This window comes from Mus caroli, chromosome 9, assembly GCF_900094665.2.
Source record: "Mus caroli chromosome 9, CAROLI_EIJ_v1.1, whole genome shotgun sequence".
NCBI classification, from domain to species: Eukaryota; Metazoa; Chordata; class Mammalia; order Rodentia; family Muridae; genus Mus; species Mus caroli.
The window spans coordinates 17,761,209-17,782,102 of record NC_034578.1 but is presented as its reverse complement, the minus strand read 5'-3'; the positions used below and the strand labels follow the sequence as shown (position 1 = coordinate 17,782,102).

The window sequence follows — 20,894 nt, the reverse complement described above, 5'->3', positions numbered from 1 at the left end:
GGGTAATATTACTTGCTGCCAGGCCTGACAACCTGAGTTCTCTCCCCAGCCAGAGAAAACCAGCTGCTGCAAGCTGTCCTGTGATTTCCACAAGATGCCAGGCAGGCACTCCTAAGTAGGTTTAGAAGGTAGTTTAGGGAGCGGCAGAATGGTTCAGTGGTTAGAAATGGGTACTGTTCTCACAGGGTAGTTCCCAGCACCCACACTGTCTATAATCCGCTTATAACACCCTCTTAGGGACTCCAGGGACACTTGGACCCTCGAGCATATATATGTGCACAGACACAGACACACAAGTTAAAACATGAAATCGCTTTTTAACGTAATATTTTTTTTTAAAGACAGAACAGACAAACAAAACGAAACACAAACCCAGCTCCTGAAGACACTCTCTGCTCTCCACAGTGATGAACAAGTGCACAGAGAGCTACTGGCTATGCCTAAACAGAGGGAGGGGCACAATCCCCAGTGCTCCTTGGTGGGCCAGCCTTGAGTCTGATGGCAGAGGCTCACGCCCACCCCTTCCCTCCTGTCCCCACACAGGGGTCTGTCATGTGGACAAGCTGAACCGTGCCGGCTACAGCCCTATTATGCTCACTGCCCTGGCCACGTTGAAGACCCAGGATGACATTGAGACCATCCTTCAGCTCTTCCGGCTTGGGAATGTCAATGCCAAAGCCAGCCAGGTACGGGGCCGCAGTGGACCTTTATTTACCTAATTCTTTACTGGGGATGGGTGTGAAGGCCTGGGACTCAGTTTACTCCTACTGGCATGTGAGCCCAGGGATTAAACTCAAGTCATTAGGCTGGGTGGCAAGTGCCTTTACCCACCGAGCCAGCTCACCGGCCCCTTAACGTCCTTCATTAACTCCAGGCTGTGGGCCAGCCCAGGTCATGATAACAGCGTTCTTTGTCCATGAGAACGGCCACCTGTTCTCTGTAGTTGGTATTGGGGCTCAGAGAAGCACGATTACTCCTTCAAGACTCAAGGCAAGGAGCAATGTCTGAGCCTGAGTGATCCAGCCTTAGAGCAAGCGCCAGGTGCTGGCATAGGATGCGTGTGTTCATTCTTGGGGGCCGGGGGAGCAGAGGACCAGCATTTTATTGAGACATGTTTCTCACTAAATCTTGGGCTCCCCTAGACTGTGTGTCTAGGATCCTCCTGCCTCTGCCTCCCCAGTCAGTGCTGGGATCACAAGCTGCATCCCAACCTGGTTGTGCACGGGTTCTTTCGGTGGATGGAACGTGGGTCCTTGTGCTTGCAAGGCAGGCACTTTACCTACTTGCTACAAGGTATCTCCACCTCTCTTTTTGAGACAGTGTCTTACCTTGTACCCCAGGCTGGCCTTGAACTCACAGAGCTCCGCCTGCCTCTGCCTTCTGAGTGCTGGGACTATAGGCACACTTCACCACGTTCTGCTAAGCTTTTACAAGTTAGCGTATCATCAATATTCTGAGTAACGTTCCTTTTCCTGGCTAAGTAGTAGTCTGTTGTATGACTTAGCGTGGTTTGCCTGTGTAGTCATCCAATGGTGATCATCAGTTTTTAACTATTTTGGGGTAGCTAGTATATAGGACTATATACAGATCTTTGTTGGATATGCTCCTGTTTCTTTTTTATTTAGTTTTTAATAAGTTGTTACATAATTTTCCGCCTATGTGTTGAGAGCTCATGGTAAGAAGGCCAGATCCGAGGGAAGAGAAGGGGCCAGGGGAAGGTGGGGCCAACATGTGTGCCCAGTCAATGTCAGAGCGCTCGGGAGCCATGGACTGTAAGGGCAGCTCCATTCTGTTGTCTCAGGCAGGACAGACGGCCCTGATGCTGGCTGTCAGCCATGGGCGGGTGGACGTGGTGAGAGCGTTACTGGCCTGTGAGGTGGACGTCAACATTCAGGATGAGGACGGCTCCACGGCCCTGATGTGTGCATGTGAGCATGGACACAAGGAGATCACCGGGCTCCTGCTGGCTGTGCCTAGCTGTGACATCTCACTCACTGACCGCGTGAGTCCCCTCCCCAGTACTCCCCAGGGAGGGCGGGCTGCACACCAGGCATCCATCATTAGAGCTGTCCGTGCTTTTACAGGATGGGAGCACGGCACTGATGGTGGCCCTGGACGCTGGGCAGAGTGAGATCGCATCTATGCTGTACTCACGAATGAACATCAAGTGCTCGGTGAGTCCAGAGCCCGGCACAAGAGGGCGGGACTCAGAGGAGCTCTGGGGTCCGGTGAGCTAGGCCAGTTCCACTCCAGCCAGGGCTAAAGGGTTCTGTTAAGGCCAGCCTGGGACTTATCTCAAAAGGAAAAGGGGGGCTGGAGCTCAGGGTAGGGCCCCTACCTAGAATCCCCCAGTGAGGGGCTGGGGTATGACTTGGCAGCAGGACCAGCATCCTCTGTTGAACCCTCTGCATTAACATTCAGTTGCTTAAAACATTATTTTCAGTTTTGTTTGCTTTTCAAGGTAAGTACGTTTCACTATATTACGATCCTCCTCCAGCTGGGGTGTGAGTTTGGGCAGGCCAGGACTACATTGTGAGATCCTATCATCTATGTGTATATATGGAGGGGGAGTGGGCCACTGCCCACCCCCACCCCCCATCCCGTTTACTAAGTGGCTGGGATCACATGACAGACTTTCTCAAGGCCCTCCAGTCCTATCTCCAGATAGAGCCTCTGCCCTGGCCCTTCTCCCGGGGACTCTCCTTGACCCTGGTGCAGGGGTCTCCCTCTCTTGTTCCTGGACTCCACTTTGATTCCTTCCTCTGCCTTCTCTCTACAAGAGCAGGGTGACAGTCTGTCACTGTGTCTGGTGCCTTGGAAGGCGGGGACTACCCTTCTTCCCTCTGCATCCACAGCAAATCTCCTCAGAGGGATTTGAAAGTATGCCAAGAAAGAATTCTGCCTATCGTTACAGTTCGCTCCCATGTCAGACTACGAGAGTCCGGCTTCCTCTTCAGCCGAGGAGTGAATACAGAGAGGAGCCAGTGAGTCCCCCAGGACCCACCAGCCACAAGCCACGCATCAAACCGTCCCTCCTCCATCCCTCTGTCCCATTCTGCCTCGGCATTCCTCAGCCCCTGCACTTCCCTGAGGGAACCCTGACATCTACCAGGCTCAAGCTCCTGGAAGCCTTTCCCAGCGCCCTGGGTTCAAAGCCAGAAAGCCAAGCTACGTTCTCCTCCCAGTTGGCACCAGTTGACAACGCCTTGGGTGTGGGTTTCTTGCAAAGAACATAGAGAACAATCAGCCGGCAATTATGGGAGGAGGGGGGGGGCAAGAAGAGAAAATACTGTATTCTTGAGTCATTGTTAGGGGATGGGAGGGGTCAGAATTCAGTTGCTAAATTTGAATGTCACTGGAATGTTACAGTGTCTATTGTCTCCTCAACTCTACGTTATTGCAGGTCTCCACCAAGCCTGCTCACCACCCTTTGTCACCTCATTTCATTGTCTAGTGTACAATAGGGTTTTGTCCACTGCCCTCCACCTCCAGACTGTGTCTTTAGGGCCTGGGGTGTCTCTTGTGATTGCTTTACCGAATAAGACTGCCCTACCTTAGCTGCCTGCCTCCAGTCAGAAAGCAGTGTTTTCATTTGCCTTTTTCCTTTCTCTCTCTCTCTGTCTCTCTCTGTCTCTGTCTCTCTCTCTCTCTCTCTCTCACACACACACACACACACACACACACACACACACACACACACGGCTTGTAGCCTTGCAGCTGATAGCTGATGTCCTGTGACTTGGAAATGACCAACTTACAAGGAGAAGAAGTTATGCAGACCTCCCTGATCCCCACGGGGAGTGCTTGGCAGAGGAGACTGCTTCTAGAAATACTTTCAGACCTACAGACAAAAAAGAAAAAAGGCCATTCCGGAGTGGCTCCCAGCATCACAGCCCAGAGCCTCCCTCCTCAAAGGAGAGTAAACAGAGGCTGTGATACTGACCAAGCACAGGCACTCGCTATGAAGCCCATATGTTCCTGATTAAGAGCTGGCTGGCCTCAGAGCACTCCCAGAACTCGCTTAAAGTGACAGGCTTTGCTGAATCCAAAGGGACAAAAGAGTACTTTTCTGTTTGTGTATTTGTTTTTAATGCCCTGGAGCTCCTGCTGGTGACAGGGCAGACAGGCTGCACCTTTCTCTAACTGGGTTTCCTTTCTGTCCCCAGGATCTCAGTGTGGTTCGTGGGGGGATTTTGTTGTTGTTTTTTCTTTTTTTTTTTCATAAAGGAGAAAAAGGAAACAACTTCTAGATGTGCCTTGCGATAGGGAGGACTTTGTCCTCTCAAGTCTCCCTGTCTTATCCAGATCACAGCTGAACCCACTGGGCCTTGGAGCCAAACCTCAGCAGGGCAGCACTGAGGCTCATGAACTAAAGGAAAGTGTTCGCTCCTCTTCTAGACAAGTAGGTCTCTTGGTTTGATGAAGTCTTACTCCGCTTGAGTTTTGTAGAAGGGGTTTGTCTAAGGCATAGAGGCTTGGTTGGCATAAAAAAATAAGATGGACAGATGGATGGACAGGTGGGTGGATGGATGGATGGCTGATTGAGTGGGTGGGTGGATGGGCGGATGGATGGATGCATAAATGAATAGATGGATGGATGAATGAACAGATAGATAAATGGATGGATGGACAGATGGGTGGATGGGTGGGCGGATGAGTGTGGGGTGGGTGGATGGGTAAATGAGCGACGGATGAGAAGCTGGGCTGGCTGGTGGGTAGATGTCATGATGGAGTCTTTGCACGTGTATGAAACAGAAAACCAAACTTCAGGACAGACAGCTGCTGGTGTCTCTGGATGCTCACAGCTTAGGGCACATTTGAAAGGCCATGCTCTGAGCTGAGCCCTGAGTTCCAGCCTTGTAGCCAGCAAGGGAGTTTATTTAAGGTTCTGGAGGCATCAGCTATGACCCCAAAGCACACGCTTCTCAGAAAAGCCCCTGTCTGTTTCTGTCGCTGCTGCTTTCTGTGTCTCTGTCGGGGCCACCAGGGCCAAACACCCACCAGTCTCTCCTCTCCTTCCCACTATACTCCAGTTCTCTTTCTACTCTGTGACCACGGTACATCCATGAAGACAGTGTTACACGTAAATGAAGTATTCTTTTCTTGTAATCATATTTTAGAAAGTAAAAGAACTTAATAAAGCTACAAATAAAGACATTGCCTCGTGTCTGTTTGTTCTCCTTCTTTTTAGGCTAGCCTTGAACTCCTGATCCTCCTGCCTTCCATCTCCCGAGTGCTGGGATGACAGGCATGCACCTCCACACCAGGTTTTCTTCCCTCTGAGGATGAAAGCCCCGGAGCCTTGGGCATGCTAGACAACACACTCGGCTAGCTGAGCGCCAGCCTCAGCCTGGATCTCTGGTTGCTTAGCGCGTACTTTTGTGCAGCAATTGCGTGCACCAGGGGACAGTGCCATGCAGCTCAGGAAGACTCGAGATGCACGGTCCAGCCTTCTCCAAGCAGCAAGAACTTCTACCAGCTCCACCAAATTCTGGGAACGGAACTTGGGCCCTCTAAAGAGCAGCATGCTACACGGTCCTACCTGAGCCATCTCTCCAGCCCCTGGCTGTCCTGGAACTCACTCTGTAGATCAGGCTGGCCTCAAACTCAGAAATCCTCCTGCCTCTGCCTCCCAAATGCTGGGATTAAAGGCGTGCTCTACCACTGCCCAGCTCACCACGGTTTAACTTTTAGACTTATTTTATTTGTGTGTGTGTGTGTTTTGTCTCTGTTCTCTCTCTCTCTCTCTCTCTCTCTCTCTCTCTCTCTCTCTCTCTCTCTCGTGTGTGTGTGTGTGTGTGTGTGTGTGCCTGCCTGGAAGTGAAAAGAGATCCTGTTCTCCTGGAACTAGCAATACAGACATCTGTGGGCTGGGACTTAAACCCAGGTCCTCTTCAAGAACAACCAAGGCTCTTAGCCCCTGAGCCACCTCTCCATCCTCACACTCGTCCGGTTAAGGTGGTGCTGTGGATGGACCCCAGGCTTTGATGAGCTAGGCAAGCATTCTGCCAGCTGAGCCGCATCCCAGCCCTGCTGTAATTATCTCTTTGTTTTGTGTGGCTGCATGTCAAGATGTGGTATGGAGCTCAGGTCAGTCAACCTTGGTGGTGCCTTTTCCCACAGAGCCATCTCACTAGCTCCAATGCCCCCTTTAAAACAAACAAACACCAACACACTGGCTGCTCTTCCTGAATACTCCCTGGGGTTCAATTCCTAGCACCCACCTGGTAGCTTGAAACTTCCTGTGACTCCAGCTATCCCAGTACCTTCTGACTTCCTGGGTATGAGGCAGGCATGAACTGCACAGATGTAAAACCAGGCAAACCATTCATGTCCATAGACTTTTAAAATGTTTATTTTATGTGTATAAATGTTTTGTCTTGAGGCCGGGCGTGGTGGCGCACACCTTTAATCCCAGCACTCCGGAGGCAGAGGCAGGCAGATTTTCTGAGTTCTAGGCCAGCCTGGTCTACAGAGTGAGTTCCAGGACAGCCAGGGTTACACAGAGAGAAACCCTGTCTCAAAAAACCACAAAAAAAGTTTTTGTCTTTCTGTGTGTCTGTGCACCTTGTGCATGCCAGGTACCTATGAAGGCCAGAAGAGGGCATCAGATCCCCTGGAGTGAGAGTTACAGACAATGGTGAGATGCCAACTCTAGTGGGTTCTCAGTCTTACATAAGAAAAAGTGCTTTTAACCACTGAGCCACATCTCTCTAGCCCATAACATTTTTTATGAAATGGAAAAAATCCATATGTATATATAATTGTACAAACTCCACATATCATTAAATTGTCCATTTTTTTCTTTTGGTGCTAAGAGTGACCATCGCATTGGAGCTCACACAAGCTAGACATGGGCTCTGCCCTGAGACCCAGTTCCATCAGCGGCACCATTTGAAGTACCTAGTTCAGTGGCATTTAGTTCATTCACTGTGTTGTGTAACCATCTCCAAAACTACTCAGCTTGCAAAATCAAAACTCTGTCCCCAGGCCCAGCCACTGAAGCTGAGGCATCTAAGGATCTCCAATGAGTTCAGTTGTGTGCCTGTGTCTCTGTATGTGTGTGTCTGTATGTGTGCCTGTGCCTGTGTGTGTGTCCATGTGTCTGTATGTGTGCCTGTGCCTGTGTCTGTATGTGTCCGTGTGTGTGCCTGTGTGAGTATCAGTGTCTCTGTTCATTTGTGCCTGTGTGTGTATCTGTGTCTCTGTATATATGTGTCTGTATGTCTATGTCCATGTGTGTGTCTGTGTGTGTTTGTGTCACCTCAGAGATTGACAGAGGTCACTGCAGAGGCATTTACTTCAAGCACCTCTCTGCCTTCTATTTTGAGACCCAGTCTCCTCCTGAGCAGGAAACTCACTGTTGCTGTAAACTGAATGAACAAATTGTCCCCCATCCCCTGTGTTTCTGGCCTGGTTATTTGTTTGTCGGTTGAGACAGAGTCTCTCTATGCAATCCTGGCTGCTCTAGAGCTAATACCTGTGAGGGTGTCCTCCCACTTCTGTTGTGCCTATTCGTGAGCCCCAAAAGTCCACCAAGGAGCTGATTCCCATGCAATCACGCTAGGGTCTTTTCATTCAAACTCAAGCTTGCACCCACTACCCACCCTGATGCAGCAGCACAGGAGAGGGAAGCCCAAGTCCAGTTTTAAGCAGACATTTATAGAGGCGAGCAAACAAGTAAGAGGGTTCTAGCCTGGCACCCATCTGATTGGGGGGGCTACTATGGAACTTTGTTGCCCTTTAAATAATTGGCTGGTGCTGGGAGGCAAACCGTAAACTTCACTTTTGCTTTCTTCCTGATTGGTGGTTGTCAGGGAGGGACTTGCATGTGCAGACTTGCTAGGGAGTAACCTGGAAGTGAGTGCTTAGGTCAGGGTTTCTAAGATGGAGTCTGAACCCAATATGGAGTTGGTCTGGTCTCTCACCTCTACCCCACAAGAGCTGGGATTATAGGCATGCATTAACATGTCTGCTCTCGGGGGCTGGTGAGATGGCTCAGTGGGTAAGAGCACCTGACTGCTCTTCTGAAGGTCCTGAGTTCAAATCCCAGCAACCACATGGTGGCTCACAACCTTATCCATAAGATCTGACTCCCTCTTCTGGAGTGTCTGAAGACAGCTACAGTGTACTTACATATAATAATAAATAAATCTTTTAAAAAAATGTCTGCTCTGCCTGGATTTGATATGGAGCTGGAGACTTGAACTTGGGTCCTCCTGCTTGCACACCATACACTCTATCCACTGAGCCACTTCCTTAGTCCTTGTTTTGTTTTGTTTTGGTTTTTTCGAGACAGGGTTTCTCTGTATAGCCCTGGCTGTCCTGGAACTCACTCTGTAGACCAGGCTGGCCTCGAACTCAGAAATCCGCCTGCCTCTGCCTCCCGAGTGCTGGGATTAAAGGCATGTGCCACCACGCCCGGTCTTAGTCCTTGTATCATAGCTATTGTCCCTCTCAGGTTCTTTTCTGTCTGTATACTTTACCTGCATATGCAGTGTCCTTGGAGGTCAGAAGAGGGTATGGGATCCTTTGGAGCTGGAGTTACAAGTGTTTGTGAACCAAACAAAGGGGGCTGAGATTTGAACCCCAGGCTTCCTGATTGAGCAAAAAGTGCTCTTAACCACTGAGACATCTCTCTGGCGCTGTTTGTTCTGTTCGTTGGCGTACTAGTTTTGGTTTGGTTTTGTTTTGAGACAGGGTCTCCTATAGCTCAGGTTGTCTTCAACTCAATTCCTAGCTGAGACTGACCTTGAGAGTCTGATACCTCTACCTGCACCGTTGAGGACTGGGGTTACCAACAACCCTGCACCTGATTTCACCCAGAGCCGGCGGCGACTGAGCCCCGTGCTCCCTGTGTGCTAGGCAAGTGCTCAGCTGTTCTCCACACCTCAACCCTGCATTATCTCCACTTTGCAGCCTCAGCCTGTGCCAGCCCTTCTGCGTCCCCAGTAATCAGCACTTTGCTTTCCCGGTCTTTTCAGGTGTGTGCCTCTTTCTGGACAGAAGCTTTGGCCAGGACTGGGAGGTGGCACACCCTTTGCTCTTAGATGAGAGGTGGGTGGCACTTTGGGCCAGGGGCACTTCTGTGTGATGGGTTCTCTTGCTCAATCCCAGTAGTTAACTCCTGACCCTCCCCTGCTGATAAGAACAGGCTATCTTTAGCCCCAGGGTTTAGAAAGATCTGGTAGGAACCTGCCAGATCTTGTGCCAAGGTCACTGGCACAAGTTGCACAGCTAGAAACTGAACCTGGGTCCCCACCCACCCCCAACCCCCATGCTTGTCTGTGTGCTAAGCAAGCATTCTCTCACTGACTTGCACTGTTAAGCAATTTACTGACTTAGGCCCGAGGAAGGAGGGATGCAACAGTTTCTACTGAGAGCACAGGGGCCAGCTCAAGTCCAGACAACCAGATTGCCAACTGCCCTCCCTGCCCACCCATCACTCCACCATCACTTGCCAATTTTATCTTATTGTTGTTGTCTGTTTGATGGCTTCATATTTTCAAAAAATCCTCTTTATTGTGGGGGGGGGCGGGGGGGGGAAGCGGTGTGTCACCGCAGATGTATGCAGGTCAGAGAATATGATGGGAGTGAGTGCCTGTGTCTGTCTGGGGTGTATTTTTTTTTTTTTTGGTTTTCCGAGACAGGGTTTCTCTGTGTAGCCCTGGCTGTCCTGGCACTCACTTTGTAGACCAGGCTGGCCTCGAACTCAGAAATCCACCTGCCTCTGCCTCCCGAGTGCTGGGATTAAAGGCGTGCGCCACCACGCCCGGCTTTTTTTTTTTTTTAAGATTATTTATTTATTTTATGTATAAGAGTACACCATTGCTCTCTTCAGACACACCAGAAGAGGGCATCAGCTGGGCAGTGGTGGCACACACCTTTAATACCAGCACTTGGGAGGCAGAGGCAGGTGGATTTCTGAGTTCGAGGCCAGCCTGGTCTACAAAGTGAGTTCCAGGACAGCCAGGGCTACACAGAGAAACCCTGTCTCGAAAAAAAAAAAAAAAAAAAAAAAAAAAAAAAAAAAAGGGGACATTGGATCTCATTACAGATGGTTGTGAGCCACCATGTGGTTGCTGGGAATTGAACTCAGAACCTCTGGGAAAGCAGTCAGTGAGTGTTCTTAACCGCTGAGCCATCTCTCCAGCTCTGGGGTATAGGTATTTAAGGAGACAGGGTTCACTTTGTAGTTCAGGCTGGTCTGGAGTCCCATGAATGGCAATTCCTCTTCCTTAGGCTCCTGATTCCTGAGCCACCATGCCCAGCTTCGGGGTTCACTGCTCTTGTTGCCCAGGCTGGTCTGGAATTTACCTCCATCCCCAAGCTCCCATCACCTGAGTGCTACGTGCTAGATACATGCTAGACTCCTACTTAAAGATTTTATTTTATTTTTTTTGAGACAAGGTCTCTATATAACCCTGGCTCTCCTGGAGCTGTATTTGTAGACCAGGCTGGCCTCAAACTCAGGGATCTGCCTGCCCCTGCCTTCCCTGAGCATTGGATGCTCTTGTAGAGGACCAGCGTTTGGTTCCCAGCACCACATTATGGCTCACAACCATCCATATCTAGCTCCAAGTGGTCAGTTGCCCTTTTATGACCTCTGATGACACATACATACATGTAGGCAAAACGTTTGGGTATACACATTAAAGAAAGAGAAATAAGCCTAAAAAAATAGAGACCGGTGAACGATTGTGGTGGCACATTCCTATAATCCAACCACTAGGAGGCAGAGGTAGATGGATCTCTAACAAAGAGCTCCTGGACAGCCAGTTCTACATAGTCTCAATAGCTCACACATCCCAACCCCCCAGCAAGAAAAAATAAACTCACTGAATCCCAGTTTTATGTATAGTTAATGTATTCCTAAAGTAAACTTAAAAAAAAAAAAACTCAAGCAAAAATAATAAACCATCCGTTACCTTGCCCTTCAAGCAGCGACTGATAGCTGCAAATTTCTCTTGAGTCCTGCAGGTTTCCAGTCTACGCATGCGCAACAGACTCCTAATGCCCTGGTCTCTCCCCGGGTTCACAGCCTGACAATTGACGCACGCGTACCAGGCCAATCGCAAACTGGCCACGTGTGACACGCCCCCCCTACGATGATTGGTCCTCACACCTGAGCGACAGAAGAAATTTCGCACAGGATCTCCACAAAATGGCCGTTCCTTCCGAAGCGCTCTGTCCCCTTGCTGATTGAGTCCTGCAGGAGACGGACGTAGGAACGATCCAATGAGACTTATGCGCTCTGGGGAGGGGGCGGGGCCCGTGGTGAGACGAATTTGCGCGGGTTCCGACTCGGCGCGTTCAGTCATGGCGGCTTTCCGCGACATGGTGGAGGTGAGCAACTGGCTACTGAGCCTGCTGGGGGCCAACCGCGCTGAGGCGCAGCAGCGGCGGTTGCTCGGGAGCTACGAGCAGATGATGGAGCGGCTGCTGGAGATGCAGGACGGCGCCTACCGGCAGCTTCGGGGTGAGGGCCGGGCCCCTGCGCTCCAGCCCTGGGGGACTTCTCGCGGGGAGCTGGTACTCCTGGGCCTCAGTTTCCCCATCTGACAATCGCCATGGCTCAGAGGCGTCCAGATAAGTGTCATAGCTCACAATGCGCGACTCTATACGATCGTACTCCGTAGCCTTTGGAAGGCTTTATGATCCAGCCCCCACCCCCACCCCTGCTATCCGCTCTTGAAGGTCTTCCGAGGGAGAACCGTCACACCCGAGCCTTGGTTTCTCCACCCGTGAAACCGTTGTCATGACAACGGTTGTCATCTAGGGACTTAGGCGTAATTAAATATAGAGTTAGCAGGGCGTGACCCTATTAACTTTCCAGGACACTCAGGCTTAAATGTAGCTCTGCTTAGTATAGAACTCCTTAGCTGAGAAATTCAAAGAACCTTTCAGCTCTTCAGTGCCAAGGCCACAGGTGTGAGCAATCTCCCATCACAGTGTCCTTCCCTGTCAAAGGTTGGGAACTTTGTTTTGTTTTATGCGTAAGTACAGTGTAGCTGTCTTCAGACACTCCAGAAGAGGGCGCCAGATCTCGTTACAGATGGTTGTGAGCCACCATGTGGTTGCTGGGATTTGAACTCCGGACCTTCGGAAGAGCAGTCGGGTGCTCTTACCCACTGAGCCATCTCACCAGCCCTTGTTTTGTTTTGAGACAGGGTTTCTCTGTGTAGCCCTGGCTGTCCTGAAACTCACTCTGTAGACCAGGCTGGCCTAGAACTCAGAAATCCGCCTGCCTCTGCCTCCCAAGTGCTGGGATTAAAGGCGTGCGCTACCACTCCCCGCCCTGGGAACATTTTTAAAAGTTTCGTGCCTTCGCAATAGACTTGTGAACAGAGCCTGCTGTGAGCTGGACCTCGGGTGACAGCAGGGAAGGAGCCCCTTGGTGGCTGGCATCCTACTGGAGAGGAGACAGGATAACATTTGTACTGCAGTGATGGGCTGAGGAGACAAATGCTTTCTATCATTAGGAGGGGTAACATGGGCGGGACTGGTTTCTGCACACAAGTCCCACCTGCAAGCGAGTGAGGGGAACCCATAGTTTATCCAGGATACTTGGTGAACGTCACTCTTACATTCACCTTAGAGAGGCGGGCGGTGGTGGCACACGCCTTTAATCCCAGCACTTGGGAGGCAGAGGCAGGCGGATTTCTGAGTTCTAGGCCAGCCTGGTCTACAGAGTGAGTTTCAGAACAGCCAGGGCTACACAGAGAAACCCTATCTACAAACAAACAAACAAACATTCACCTTAGAAAGAAGAGCCACGGAAGAGAGCTAGGAAATGGTGCCCAGAGAAGGTGTGGGAAGTCGTGTCTGCTCTGGAGGTCTCTCCTCAGCCCTGCTCGAAAGAAACTACCAGGAACGGGTATAAATGAAGTGTTTAGCCTGTGCCTGAGGAGACAGCTGAGAGGGGCAGGTGCCTGAGTGCTTTGAGAAACCAGCATGAGCTTTTGGTGGGGCTGAGTCTCAGCAGGGAGGTGACACTTTTGGTCTCCATGGACCCTGGGCACACATGTGCATACGGTTAAGAATAAAAAATTAAGCTTTTGACAACCTAAGCCGGAGGGGCAGTGGCTGTGGCTCAGTTGGCGGAGCACTTGACTGCATGCATGAAGCCCTGGGTTCCATGCCAGGCCTGGCAGAATGGGCCTGGCAGACCAGTGTTCCAGAGACAAGCAGGAGGGTCAGGAAAGGAAGGCTGGAAGGAAGTCAAAGCAGCCTGATTGACAGAAGACCAAAAGAAGTTTTATCTCTGAGACTGTAGCTCAGAGAGAACACATGTGGCTATAGGAGGCCTTGGGAGCAAGCAGTAATAATGAAGTAAAAACCTGAGGGCTGGCAGGATGGCTCAGTGGGTAGAGACACTTGCTGCCTACCTGACGATGTTAAGTTTGATTCCTGGGAGCCAGGTGGTAGAACTGACCCCTGCAGCTTGTCCTCTGACCTCCACACGCAAACCTGCTGTTTCTTCTTTGAATGAGTCATTAGCGGCTTGAACATGTGCTCTTAAAATTTGGGAGACCGAAGCAGGAGGCTGCTGAGAATTCAAGGCTAACCTCAGTTACATAGAGTTTCGGGCCAGTATTAGCTACAGAGAAACCCTATGCCACCCTCACCCAGGTCCCGCCCCACACGCTTTTTGCGGTGGGTTCTTGCGTAGGTGGTACAGTGCTTGCATAGCATGTGTGACGGAGGCTCTAAATTCAAACCCAATACCATAAAATAATTACAATTAAGTAATTTGATGGCTATACATTGTGACCTGCGTCTGTAGAATAATTTGGGAGGATAAGACAGAAGGATTCTTTGAGCCCAGGAGTTTGGCCAACCTGGACAGCACAGTGAGACCCTCATCCTATCATTCAACATCCCCTCCCCCACAATCATAGAGATTATAACAGAAGCTCGTGAGGGAGCTGCACTCAGAGATCAGAGGCCAGCCTGAGCCACACAAGACTACTTCCCAAACAAAAGATACCAACTGCCGCTTAGTGGGTAAAAGGCCTGCCTAGCACACAGAAAGTCTTGGCTTCCACCCCCAGCACCACACAGGATGGGTATGGTGGACAATTAGGGGCGTCACTTCTGTCCTTTTACCAAGTGGGTCCCAGAAATGGAACTCAGTCCGTCAGACTTGTTAGCATCTCATCCGGCTATTAGGATTTTTGTAGTGCTTATAGCATAGGGTCTCTTGAGTTTAACCTAAGCCAGAGTAGAACTCTGCATCCTCCTGCCTCTGCCTCCTGAGCAATGGATTACAGCTACACACTGCCATTCTCAATATGGCCTGTGTTCTGGCAGAGCAGGGGCAAGGCCCAGATGTTGGGAGGTGCTCAGATGGAGCAGAACTCTGACTGGGTGGTGGCATGAGGCCCCATCAGAGTTCGCCTGGGCAGAAGACAGGATGAAAGGGCACCTGCTTCTGTCCCATTGCAGAGACTCTGGCTGTGGAGGAGGAAGTGGCTCAGAGCCTTCTTGAACTGAAGGAATGTACGCGCCAGGGGGACACCGAGCTGCAGCAGCTGGAGGTGGAGCTCCAGAGGACCAGCAAGGAGGACACCTGTGTGCAGGCCAAGCTACGATATCCTTCGCTATGTCCGGTGGCCGCTCAGTGCAGTGCCAGAGTTCCTGCCTAGAATCCTCCAGAGAGAGAGGTGGGAGTGTGGCTCAGTGGTAGAGCCCCTTCCTAGAATCCCCCACTGAGGGGCTGGGGTGTGCTCTGGCTGAGCCTGCCTAGCATGTGTCAGGTCTTAGCTTTGGTCCCTAACACTGAAGGAAGAAAAGGCCTGAGCACTTGGTGCTCTGACCTGGTGGGGCAGTGAGGTGGGTGACTGTCCTTACTGTCTGAGCCTTGGCCTTAACGCAGTGCACTCAGCTCATCACAGAGTTGCAGGAGCTCAGGGAGATGGAGGAGGAGCTCCAGCGCCAGGAGAGGGATGTGGATGAGGACAACACCGTCAACATCCCCTCTGCAGTGTAGGTTCTGCAGGCTGGGCCTAGTCCTGCCCTGTGGTGTGGTTGACATGGATGCTGTGGTAACAGTCTTCTCTCCTTTCCCCTTGTCTGTCTAGGTATGTGGCTCATCTCTATCACCAAATTAGTAAAATACAGTGGGATTATGAATGCGATCCAGGGATGATCAAAGGCAGTATCCTTTGAGAAGTCGATGTTGGGGTGGGAGGAGGCACCTGGGGGAAATGGGGGCATCTTCACATACTGGACACAGCCAGGCACGGTGGCACATCCCGTCCTAGCACTGTGAAGGCAGAGGCAGTGGATCTCACTGGAGTTTGAGACTAGCCTTGTCAACTAGCTAGAGTAAGTTTCAGGACAGCCAGGGCTCCACTGAGAAACCCATTGCTCAAGAGTACAAAGTAGACTCTTGAAGAGAGCGATGCATCGTGTTCATGGGGTGTCATGCTCCACATCCAGATGCAGACAGTGTCTATAGATGGCGGGTAAAGGGAAAACAGCTTATCTGTGCGCTACAATAGTATTCAGGGGAGGGCATCGTAGACAGAAGATATAAATGCAGTAGATCGTTTTCTCAGCATGGGGGTAACCTGGAGCCTACATGTTCTCCAGACCAGCTGCAAATCCTTGGTGAGCCTCCCGTTTCTGTCTCTCAAGTGCTGGGACTGTGGGTGTATGCCATCATATCCAGCAAATATATCATTTTTAATTAAAAAGAAATGATCCATCTAGGCACGTCCCATCGAGCCTAGTGACTGGAATTCAATCCCTGGGACCCACTGGTGGGAGAACAGCTATATACGTTGTCCTCTGAGTCCACAGGGATACTGTGGCATGTTTGCACTCACACACACCCAGATAAATAAACATAAAAAGAAATGAGCCTGGTATCATCCCAGCACTTGGGAAGCTGAGGCCGCAGGAGTCACCACAGTTCAAGGTTAGCAACTGGACCTGGGAGGACGGAATACACTTTCCTTTCATCTCGTCCTCAGTCCACCATGGCCCCACAGTGGCCCAGCCTATCCACTTGGACAGTGCACAGCTCTCGCCGAAGTTCATCAGTGACTACCTCTGGAGCCTGGTGGACACCACATGGGAGCCAGAGCCTTGACCTCACACCTTGCATAGAACTGGGGTTGAGGGAGCCAAGGAGGGGATCACTCTAAAATTAAATGTCTATATGTGAGTGAGTTCATTGATTTATCTACTTGCTTTGAGATAGTATCTCATGGAGTCCAGGCTGGCCTGCAACTTCTTTTTTATTTGTAATTACATTTTAAAAGATCATTCTTTTTACTGTATGAATGTTTGTCTGCATGTGTGTCTGTTAGCTATATATTCCAGTAGAGGTCAGAAGAGGGCTTCAGATCCCCTGAAACTGGAGTTATGGGTGGCTGTGAGCTGCCATGTGGCTGCTGGGAATCAAACCTGTATTCTATGGAAGAGCAGCCAGTGCTCTTAATTGTTGAGCTGTCTCTTCATCCCCTTAATTACAATTTTAAAAAATGTGTGCAGTTGGGGCTGGAGAGATGGCTCAATGGTTAAGAGCACTGACTGCTCTTCCAGAGGTCCTGGGTTCAATTCCCAGCAACCACATGGTGGCTCACAACCATCTGTAATAAGATCCAATGTCCTCTTCTGGTGTGTCTGAAGACAGCTATAGTGTACTCATATACATAAAATAAATAAATAATCTTTTTTTTTTAAAAAAAAGTGTGTGCAGCATGGTGTGTGTGTGTGTGTGTAAAAGCAACAGCTTGCTGGAGTTGGCTCTTCTGTATGTGCATGAGTATGCTTGGTGCCTGAGGAGGCCAGAGTTGTCGGATCCTCTGAAACTGAAGCTACAGGTGGTTGTGAGCCACCTCATGGGTACTGGGACCGGCACTCTGTAAGAGCAGCCAGTGCTCTTAACAGCGGCGGCATCTCTCCAGCCCCTCCAAGCTTTATTTTTTTGAGGCAGGGTTTGAACTCCAAGGATTTGCTTTCTCCACTGCCCCAGCAGTTGGCCCAGGTTTGGGGGTTTGACCTCAGGTCCTCCTGCTTCGACTGTAAGCAGTTGGCTAGCAGCCACCTCAGCCCACTCTCCCCCTTTTTATGAGGTCCTGATGCCAAGCTCGTCACTGGGAGATTCTCAGGTTGTGCCCAACTGCAGAGCCACATCCAGAGCCAGGTCACTCCACCTCACCTAGTGACAGCTGAATGATGTCTTAGCTTTTGGGGACACCATCCCCGACCTCACTGGATTCCAGTAGTGTCCTGACAACAGGAAGTGTGAGCCATGGCTGAGTGTCCCTTGGGAAGGTCACATAATACAGCAAACATCTGCGGGACTAGCATTAGTCCACATCGCCTGCTGAGTCACTGCTGTGGACTTGTGTTTTCATACCAGTGTGAGACGGTGCAGGATAGAGAACTCACCCAGCCTAGGCTTCCTTTCCTCTGGTTGTACATGCTGACCTGCAGACCTGGTGCCTGGTGGAGAACGTAGCCATGGAGTTCAAGGCTGCCAACATAGCCAAGCTGGAGGGCTAGGGAGATGGCTCATGGGTAAGGTTCTTGCCATCAAGTCTGATGGCCTGAGGCCTCACAGGATCCTAGGACCCATATTTGTCTTCACCTAAATAGCACCTTCTGCTCTTCCAGGGGATCTGGGCTCAATTCCCACCATCCACAGAGTTAAATGTCTTTAGCTGTAGTTCAGGAGATTGGAGCCTTCTGACTTCATCATGTGCCAGGCACACACATAGTACACAGACACATGTAAGTGAACCACTCATAAAATACATAAATCTTACCCAAAAAACCCAGCAGAGCAGCAGGAACCAACGAGGCTTTGCACAAGAAGGGCAAATGCCCAGCTGCTCAAACTCTTGACCCTCTGGTAGCAGGAGAGCCTCACTCCCTTTACTGGAGGAGCACTAGGGGCTGACTCCAGGGTCCAGTGAGTGAGGACTGTGGCCCAGCGCCCTGGAGAGCCCCCAGCTCTGCATGCCTAGGCTCTGAGTCACTGCCCAGTACTGGCTGGCTGCCTGGGACATCTTGGGGCCAGGCCACAGCCTCCTGCCCAAATTCCTACCCACAGCCTGACTTGCTCCTTCTAAGAGAACCAGCCAGAAGGAGGAGCAGTCCTGAGTCTAATTTACAAATGAGGTAAACTGAGGGACAGATCCATCTGGCCATTTCCCTTAAATCCCAAGACATTATATGAAGTCCAGGGGTTGACCCATTCACCTGTGTTCTACTGCCACCAATCCCTAAGGCACATAGTGTCTTCCTCTGAGGTGTCACCAGGACTAGGTGGTTTTTCAGGACAGTGGTAAGAGCACCCAGCAGGTGGCCAGCCCCTTTCTCCAGTCTCTCCCTTTTTCTGTTGGGGTTAGCTGCAGTTAGAGCTGTTTCCTTAAGCAGGAAAGATGCATAGACCTAGGAAATGAGCAGGAGAAGCCAGGCAGTCAGATTTGAAGGTTGTCTCCTCATGACTCAAGGGCTGGGCTGGGGGCTGGAGAGATGGCTCAATGGTTAAGAGCATTCATTGACTGCTCTTCCAGAGGTCCTGAGTTCAAATCCCAATAACCACATGGTGGCTCACAACCATCTGTCATGGGATCTGATGCCCTCTTCTGGTGTGGCTGAAGACAGCTACATAAGTAAAATAAGTGAATCTTTAAATTAAAAAAAAAAAAAAAAAAGAGCTGGGCTGGTGTGGGGGATAGAGAATTAGTTGTCTGTTGTGGGCACGGCCACACTTGGACTCTTACCTGTGACCTCTGTTGTTGGGGCCACTCTCACCTGGATCTCAGGACCTCCTAATAGGTCCTTTTTACTGTGTGTGTGTATGGAGAGTCACAGTATGTAGGGAGGTAAGTGCAGGCCCCAGGGTGTGTGCATGCTTGTGAGAGGTAAGGGATCAGTTCTCTCACCTTTACAAGGATTACCGACCAGATCAAACTCGGATCACCAGGCTTGGAAGACAAGCGCCCTTACCTACCCTCTGAGCCACAACCACATTCAGGCTCCTGCTGGCTGAATGGTTCTGTGGCAGCCATACTTGTAAGTGGCTGGAGCTATGGAAGTATGCCTGGCTGCACATCATCTGGAAAAGGAAACTAAACCCAGGCTGGAGATTTGTCTCAGGTTTCACACCTGGTAGGTGTTTGAGCTCCAGGGTGGGGATGGGGGGGGAGGGACTCTCAATCTCCTGCTAGGAAGGAGGTCAGCACACCTGGCAATAAGGAAGTGGCAGGGGATAAATTGCTGGGGGGGGGGGGGGGGGGAGGGAGAAGGCTGGGAGGGTAGAGATGGTGACACAGAATAATGCATCTAAGCTGGGAGCAAGCTAAGGACTGCCACCAAGCAACTGCAGAAAGCACCTTGATCAATCTGGGCCTGCAATCCACAGTATAGGGGGAAGGTTTTCCAGACAGCCAGTGGCTCTGCTGGCTCTGCTGAGTAAGAGACTGATCTAATTAAGCTCCAAGCTTCTCCCACTCACTACAAGGCCAGGCCAAAGGGCAGGACAAGGGAAGGACAGAGCTCCTCTAGGGCAGGAAGCAGATTCGAGTAGGGGTGTCAGACAAGGCACAGGAAATCTAAGGAGACTTTTCCCCAGGCAGGCTGAGTAGGGGTGATATTCCTGAGAACTTAGTCTCAGAAAACCACAGTGGGAGCTGGGGAATGCTGGCTGCCTAGCAGAGCACCCTTCCCACTGCCTCCCTCATGCCATGCCCGCCGGGGCTCCAAGCTGGCTCACCACACACAGCTGTGGGCTCAGACACTATGAGTTGGAAGGGACCACAGCCTGGGGGGGCTGGTGGTCAGCGGGGAACAGCAGTTCCTGTGTCAGAAATCAGCTGCTGCCTGCCATTCTTGTCCTGGGCAGAACTGAGTCCACAGAGACGAGGCAGGCAAGACCACCATCACTTGCCCACCCTGGGTCAGATAGTACTGCACACAGGGGTACACATCCAGGTCTTTCACTGATTGCTATTCTGAGCCCAGAGAACTGCAGGCAAAGAAGACAGGAGAGCAGAAAAAGGGAACCCTGGCCCAAGTACCTCCCGCTCCCCTTGCTAGGTAGGCACTGTACAGTGAGTTAAACACCAGCCCTTCAGTGCCTGTTGGTAAGTAAAGTATTTGTTTTTAAGACAGTCATTGGCCCCAGGTTGATCTGAAACTCACTATGTAGGGGAGGATGACCTTGAACTCCTGATCTTCCTGCCTCCACCTCTCCAGTGGTAGGGGGACAGGTACGGGTGAGCACACTTGGCTTTGCGGGGGCCTTGAAAATAAAAGCTGAGGCCCAGGATGAGAAATGCTCACCAATGGGTGGTGGTGCTCCACTTTAGTCCCACACCCTGGAGGCAGAGGCAGGCAGATCTCGAGTTCATGGCCAGCCTGGTCTACAGAGGGAGTTCTACAACAGCCAGAGCCACACAGAGAAACCCTGTCTTGGGAGGAAGAAAAGGTCAATCCATCACCTTCCACGCATGATGTCCCGTGGGAGCCCCACACCTGCTCTCCAGTCTGCTAACTCCCAGGCCGTGGGAGCTCCACCATGCTGTTAGCCACACATGCCAGCATCATGACTCAGTGAGGCAGTCCTTGAAGGCCTGTGAAGCCAGAGGCTTTCCAGGCCACTTGCTTCTCCACTTTCTCTCTCAGAGGCAGTTTGGCTCTTGCCCCAAACAAAGGGCAGAAAGAAGGACGGATGTGCCACCCCGTGGATTCAGAGGAGATGGCAGGCCTGGGTAGAGGTCCCACCACAGTCTGGTAGAAGGTGGAATTACTGGGCTAAGCCAAGGCTCTGAAGTGCACAGGGTCACACAGAAAACTACAGCAGAGCAAGGGTCAGAACCAGTTGTTTGTCTAGTGCATCTTCATTGCTGTTCTGTTTCCCTCGAGACTCT

General features: G+C 51.0%; 2 protein-coding genes across 3 annotated transcripts in view; both read left to right on the top strand.

The window, feature by feature from the left end:
* Kank2 (KN motif and ankyrin repeat domains 2) overlaps positions 1–3,366 on the top strand; it is a 26,814-nt gene extending 23,448 nt beyond the window's left edge. Inside the window, exons 9-12 of the mRNA XM_021171479.2 lie at positions 544–686; positions 1,802–2,002; positions 2,085–2,174; positions 2,915–3,366. Of these exons, the coding sequence (XP_021027138.1) occupies positions 544–686; positions 1,802–2,002; positions 2,085–2,174; positions 2,915–2,968 (488 nt within the window). The 3' untranslated portion in view covers positions 2,969–3,366. The remainder of the gene's footprint in view (positions 1–543; positions 687–1,801; positions 2,003–2,084; positions 2,175–2,914) is intronic.
* Positions 3,367–11,144: 7,778 nt separating this feature from the next.
* Positions 11,145–16,686, top strand: Spc24 (SPC24 component of NDC80 kinetochore complex). Of its 2 annotated transcripts, XM_021172625.2 has the most exons (5): positions 11,145–11,479; positions 14,449–14,593; positions 14,884–14,988; positions 15,084–15,160; positions 15,981–16,686. In XM_021172625.2, the coding sequence occupies exons 1-5, from the start codon at positions 11,239–11,241 to the stop codon at positions 16,097–16,099; spliced, it is 687 nt and encodes a 228-aa protein (XP_021028284.1). In that variant the 5' UTR covers positions 11,145–11,238; the 3' UTR covers positions 16,100–16,686. The 2 variants fall into 2 exon arrangements, with proteins under 2 accessions (XP_021028284.1, XP_029337338.1); XM_029481478.1 differs by lacking the exon at positions 15,084–15,160 and having other exon boundaries at positions 15,981–16,053.
* Positions 16,687–20,894: the final 4,208 nt, after the last annotated feature.

What these genes read in the sequence shown, in the direction of transcription:
- Spc24 (XM_021172625.2), top strand. Translation starts at nt 11,239, where the DNA reads ATGAGACTTATGCGCTCTGGGGAGGGGGCGGGGCCCGTGGTGAGACGA. An exon ending in TGTGTGCAGGCCAAGCTACG is followed by an intron (nt 14,594 to 14,883) that starts ATATCCTTCGCT and finishes AACGCAGTGCAC; the next exon opens with TCAGCTCATCACAGAGTTGC. An exon ending in GTCAACATCCCCTCTGCAGT is followed by an intron (nt 14,989 to 15,083) that starts GTAGGTTCTGCA and finishes TTGTCTGTCTAG; the next exon opens with GTATGTGGCTCATCTCTATC.